The sequence below is a fragment of the Paramacrobiotus metropolitanus genome, unplaced genomic scaffold (genome assembly GCF_019649055.1).
Source record: "Paramacrobiotus metropolitanus isolate TYO unplaced genomic scaffold, Prichtersi_v1.0 Parri_scaffold0000182, whole genome shotgun sequence".
NCBI lineage: Eukaryota > Metazoa > Tardigrada > Eutardigrada > Parachela > Macrobiotidae > Paramacrobiotus > Paramacrobiotus metropolitanus.
In genome coordinates, this window is record NW_026570402.1 from 114,077 (window position 1) to 120,656 (window position 6,580).

The window sequence follows — 6,580 nt, forward strand, 5'->3', positions numbered from 1 at the left end:
ATAAAGTCGGCGAATCCATATAAATCAACGAACAGAACCGTTCCAGACTCAAAAAATTCAGCTGAAACTTTTTCGCCGGCGCGCACCTGCTTCGACACTGATCTGCATGAAAAACACTCACTAAAAACCTGGATTGCAAAACTGATTTACAAAAACAGTACTTAGAAAGAAACTGGGAGATGAGTGCATCGCATTTGTCCATTTCCTCCATCAGCTCACGGGTTCTAGTCGCAACTTGACCTTCTAACTCCACTGCATAACGCTCCAATCTGTTGTAAATTTTGCCAAAAAGCGTACTTTTCCTTATCGGGAGCCAGTATAGGATTAATCTGCACCACCTCACGGCGAAGTCTGTCTGCATCAGGCCGCCGAAGCGGATCTGGGCTGTCACTGTGACACATAATCGAAGTAGGTCTGGAAAGCCCGGCGCATAGAAGCAAAAGTCGTGAATTTTCGGAAGACTTGAAAATTCTGCAAATTTAAACGGGAACAATAATAACGCCCACCGAGATTGCATGGTGGATATACCCTGCAGGCTGCAGCTGAATCTCGATAACACCCGAGAAAAGCGTGGTAATGCAGATTTACACCCTGGAAATATCCGTTCTGACGAAAATTCAATTCCAGCCTCATTACCATAAATTCAGGGTGAAAGTGTTTGGGATCGAAAAAAGGTTTTGCCGGTTCAGACTAAGACTTCCGCCGCTCAGAGAGCTTACCTTGTGCAGCTGCTATAAGTTTTGCGAAGATGTTTCCCGCGGTCCGTATGTCGTAGATGACCAGACCCGATGAGAAAATATCAACCATTTGCTGTGACTTGTTGTCAGCGCTGGCTGTAATTCCGGGTGGCGACCAGTATATAGATTCCCCGAAAACATTCTGACATAAATTTTTGGTCAAATCTCGGTTGGCCTTGCACAAGTTATGTTGAATTCTGTCCGAACCCAAGTGCGCCAGTTTAAGGGTGAAATGCTAATCCACCCAGCAAGCCAGAACACTGATTCGCCCATGGTATTGTAATGATGAAGAATGAACATAGCGGACTGCCTGCAAAAAGGATTGCATGCCTGTTTTCATCATCGCTTGCACATAGTTAGCTACGCTTTCGCACTTCAATATAGTCAAACACTAAGGAGCGTTGCGTTGTTGGATCCCTGATAACAGTGCTATCGAACACGTCCGGCAGAGCTCCTTGTGTGAGACCTTCCATCACTGCGAACATCCAGTAAATGCCACATATGGATGTTGTTATGGCCAGTCCGAAGAAGTGGCAAAGGTTGACGCTTTCCATTCTGTTGAGCTATAAAAAGGAAAACCTGTAACTGCAAATACACAAGTACAACATTACAGGGCACAGTACCTTGCGTAATAAAAGAAGGAGTTCTTTTGTAGCGTGTATATTAGCAAAGCTTGCTGGACTGTTTGTACTGACCACTTTCCAACCCATCACAGACTTATTTTTAAATATACCAAAAACGACGTCGTTGCAAAAGTTCTGTAAAGAGTAAAAGTTACTTCGTTAATGTGATGTGGAAAAAAATAAAGACTTGCGGATGATAAAGTGGTTGCGCCACGTAGCGCGTTCGATTTCGCCGTGCTGCTCGCGTGTGGACAGCTTCCAATATAGTCAACCGTTCTCTAGCAGGGAATGAGCGGCTAGCTCTCCCCTACTCCTACTAGGGTAGTAGGCGAACAGAAACGGAAACTGAACGCCCACACACTGCGCTTTAATGTCCGTCCCACATAGAACACACCAAAGGTCACCGCACCAGAGTGCTGCTGGGCAAAAGGAAAAAGCATACAGCTCAGACGACGAAACCTACTCATAGTAAACGAATACTACCAGATTGAAGGAAGATCTGGTAGATAGAGAAAAATAACAGCAGAACAGCAAAACAACCTAACAGCGAGCGCAGTTGTACGGAGGAGCCACTCCTCCTCACAGTCCAAAACACTAAAACGAATGAATTATATTTTATTAGGCAATAGCCATCACGATAACAAAATACTTAATGCAAGCGCGGGTACACTAATTAATTTTACAGTCAAAATTTACACATTAGAAGGCAATTACCATTTTCCGGTTTGTTGGATTTTCTGCAGCGGCCGCCAATCACAAGAAATGCAGAGGAGACCGAGAAACCGTTTCTTGCACTGTATAAGATTATAATGGACTTCTACCAAGTCGGAAATCCTTCTCGAAAGATAGTGCGTAACAACTGCTAGCTGGTTTTTGCATACTGCATGCAAACAACGTTTCCGTACATCACGGTACATGGATAACAGAATGTGAATATTACTACCGCATTTCCGTTCTATTTAAACGAAGCTTCTGTTGGCAGGGTTTATTTGGTGCTAACCATACGAATATGTACTTTACGTGTCTGTGTGACAGGCAGGAAAAGTTTATTTCAAAATGCAAATCCGATGGAAGCTATTTGTACGTACTCCACGCTCAGTGTCAGTCGTTCATATGCACTGCTGCACGTAAGATACTAAGATGTGAATCATGTGATTACGAAAATAATCCCTAATGGCTAATATCCATGCAAGAATAAAAGAAGAATACACAAATCCGAACAATATCAGCTTTGGGTTCATGATGATATGCCTATTCCATATCTGAGAGTAGGCGAAAAAAAGGAACTTATTTGAACAGTCCGTGGGTGGTCGTGTCTTCCATTCCTGGAACAATTTATCAGCAAACATCAGACCCGCAGATTGTACCGTCTATTCCCAACACTGCGTGTCAGCCTCCCAGGTACCGTCCCGCCCGTACACGACCTTCAATCTGACGGGGCTCGGGTTGTATACCGTGTCTCCATAGTACGGCTCTGCGGGGTGATTAATATTCGCCGCAGCAGCTGTATTAGCTGTGCTACTGTCGGCATCGCTGGACAGCCTATTAGCCAATTTTGCCAGCGCCAGCATGCGCTCATGATGCGACGCCGGTACCTGTACACAAGATGTTATTCAACGGGCTGATACATAAAATACAGTTTAGGAAAAAACTGACATCTCAGTTACCGGTAATTTCCCATGAGTACCAGTCACCGCTGCAGCTTTGGTCACAGTCCCCTTCTGGAGTTTCGTAAACGTCTTGCCCGATGTGGTGTTGGACCTGTAGCCGCGCGGCTCCGTCGAGAAGGGCAATGTTAGCTTTTCCGGGGCGTGCTTGTGCAGGAAGATATCACGCAGCTCGGTGGGCAGCAGTAGTCCACTCTACGCAACCAATATGAATTAATCAAATGACCAAGTAATGTGCTTACAGTATATTTATTAACTAACAATGATTCAAAACCACTTAGAGTTTCGCTTGCAGTTTCGCAGCCGTCATACTTATGGCTGCTTAGCAATTTTTGCTTTTCAAAATTTGATTAAGTTTCATTTAAAGATTCAAGATTTTTGATTTTTGATTCAGATTCAGGACTTTAAATCAACGGCAGGTCCGAAACACACTTTACAGTTAGGATAAAAAGGGCTTTGCGAATACGCCAGGGAAACCACCCAAGTAGTGAATGCAGTCTTAATCAGTTAGTGGTAAAGAAATCATTACTGCTTTTTTACAACTTTTCACCTGGATCGGTCCAGCGGCCAGTTGAGCATCCGTCAAGAGCGGGAAACGGACGAGAAAGAGCGCCGCACCCAGCACTTCGCGCCGATTGGCAGCGGACGGTTCCAAGTTGCGTTCCTCACAATTCTGCAGCGCCCACCTTTAGTAAAAAATCTCATTTGTCTGGGAGACATTTTAAAATCGGATTTATATAATTTTCACGAAAACTTCAGAATAAATGTATTTTAGACGACTAAGACGAATGAAATTCGAGACTATTTCCGGCGCTCGCCGCATTCTTTAACAGAAAGTCAGAAACTCATCTTTGCTTGATACTTTCGAGCGGTACTTACCTGTTCACTGCCGTGTATACAATATTTTCTTTTGCGGAAAGAGATGCACGCTGCAGAATCATCTGCAGACTGTCGTGTCCAATGCTGCTGAACTGCTTCGACCGTAGAATTTCGTTACTAAAAGTGTCCACGATCTCCAAGCACTTCTCCACAATCTTAGCGTGGTCAGGACTCCAACGGCTGGCCTATGGAAATAAAAGTATCAACCCATCAGTTTTAGTTTCATTTAATGGAATTTTAAACATTTTAAACATTTTTTTAAATCTAACCTTTTCTAGCGTGGTGAGGCAGGTATCCGCATTCACATGCTTGATAATGTATTCACAGCAAATATCCCCCAATAAGGAAAACCCGAATTTGTCAGCGCAGTGCAGTGTTGGGAAGACGTTTTCTTCGTTGATGCCCTCCACCGAATTAGTATACACATAACTCAGCAGATTGGCGAAGGCTTCTGAAGGAATGTCAGGAAAGTGAATAACCAAAGGGCAACATTCAGCCACACCGTTACAAATCATCGCGTTGAACACATCGCTGCTGTTGCACACAATATTCCTGCAGAACAGTTATTTCACGATACTTCCCAACACAGCCTAATCGCAAATAGTTACAGTTATTATGCATCAGTAATTCAGTTCATAAATTTTGTAATGAAATATACTTGTGCGCGGGGAACGTTTTCTCAGTACCAAATCGGCGTCCCACGACGAACTGCAAGTCACTGAGTTCTCCCCTGGCTAGCATGCGCTTCATGCGATCAAGCACCCCAACAGCGCCACGACGTTCTGCGCTGAGAGTAATGGCAGGAGCCTCACTGGTCTTCGGTGGCGAGTTTAGACACATGGTGGAATCATTTGCCATGAAACGCAAAATCAAGTCCTAATCCAGTGGAATTCTGAGCCAAACAAGATTTCAGAAATGTGCGAAAGGATTATAAATCAATGAAGTTATCAATCTTATGATTTATCTGTGGCTTGGTGGAACTTGGAAGTGTACAGAGTACACTCTGCAGTCTGCAGTGATTGTAGAAGTACTGTAGTAACTGTACTCTAAGGGCGACCTTGACGTCAGAGGAAGCTGTAAACGTTATCATTTGCTGTCCAGCAAGCGCCTGCAGGCGGCCACCATTTCCCGCAAAATCGCCCAGTCCGGTGCAGAATCTATTTCCGGTCACGGAGAATCGGTGACTTAACATTTCTTAACGAATTTCGAAACACAAAGGGAATAAAGGAAGAATAAAGGAGAGCAATTATTAAAGAAAACTTCGAAGCAACAGGTTATTAACAAGTATTTGTCAGAGAATGGGTCTATTGATGACTCCATTGTTTTTGTTAGAGAATAGGTCTATTGATCCATATGACGACGAAGTGTGATCTCTTTTGTTTTCGTATTTAAATGCCGTAAATGAGTATTACTTATTAAGTTATTGCGATATCTCAAAGAACTGTTAAAAGTGGCTGCCCATTATTGTGGCAGCTGATCTTCTACGTTTGTCTACAACCTCGTGCAGGTTTCTCCTGATCGTTGTAGACGTTAAGCTGATTAAACAAACAAATAAAACAAGTTACAATAATTAGTTGCTCAAACCAAACAACAATATAACTCGCGTTCTAGCTGCAGCGTATACTATTACTCACCGTACTCGTGCAGGTATTCATAATTTGCTTGACAGATGGTTATTAGGCCATTGTCCACTATATACTCGTAGCACGAGATACGCAGTGCTCGAATTCGAATTATATACGTACTTAGAAGTACCCGCTTAATAAATTGTCCCAATAAATATTGCTCACGAATGACTGGAAACTCAAGTCAGTGACTGGAAATTCAAGTTTATCAGTTGGAATAGAAAAGTTGACGTAGTAGTCCAGCAACGCTGCATGTTTGTGTATAGTGACGGTCTGTGGAGTGTGGGGTGGTTCTACTTACTGTTACTGGCACTGGTAGTGGGTGCATGTCAGGGTACTGTTACTGTTAGTGGTAGCGACAATGGTTCTGTTACTGGTAGTGGTACTGGTTGTGGTAGTGGTACCATGTCATGGTACTGGTACTGGTAGTGGCTGACGTTCTGATCGAAGTCAACCATCATGTGTGCGTTGGTTTCTCAGAGATCTCTAAATCTCAGTTCTTTATCTGGGGGAAAAGTTAGCTTTTGGAAAAAAATTGCTTAATTTGTAAGGATTCTAACGATACCAAGCACAGGTTGATCAGAGAATCAAGTGTTGGGGTATGCGCCTCGTGAGATGCACACAACATTATATTTTGATCATTTTTTAAATAAAAAAACTTGCGACGTCTGCAGACTTTCTATGCAGATCATTTTTCCGATTTATCCATACGCTTCCGTCCAAGTACTTACCATGTTTACTGACAAAGCCGGTAGAAAATCCGGTTAGTGATGGCTCATCGTACGTTCATCAACATGTGCAAATATTGTACAGTACCAACCGATGAGTCGAGCCTCGACAACTTTTCCTGAACTTCAGTACCCAAACAAAGTTAAGGCACATTATTGCGTATGGAATAAACAAGCTTCCGGAAGCATACGGCGAAACAGTGCATCGCGCAGTACAGTGGCATTTGCACTTTTGGCGATCATTTATCATCTAAAACATCAAATTTTTCTGCTTTTCCATCGAACAGAAGTATATATACACCGGCCCGGCAGCATTATGAG

General features: G+C 43.2%; 1 protein-coding gene across 1 annotated transcript; it reads right to left on the reverse strand.

The window, feature by feature from the left end:
- Positions 1 to 2,647: 2,647 nt before the first annotated feature.
- On the reverse strand, positions 2,648 to 4,746 carry LOC129600542 (BTB/POZ domain-containing protein 1-like). The gene is made up of 7 exons (XM_055499098.1): positions 4,565 to 4,746; positions 4,176 to 4,458; positions 3,907 to 4,091; positions 3,578 to 3,713; positions 3,028 to 3,222; positions 2,766 to 2,955; positions 2,648 to 2,685 (listed from the first exon to the last, which is right to left on the reverse strand). The coding sequence occupies exons 1-7, from the start codon at positions 4,744 to 4,746 to the stop codon at positions 2,648 to 2,650; spliced, it is 1,209 nt and encodes a 402-aa protein (XP_055355073.1).
- Positions 4,747 to 6,580: the final 1,834 nt, after the last annotated feature.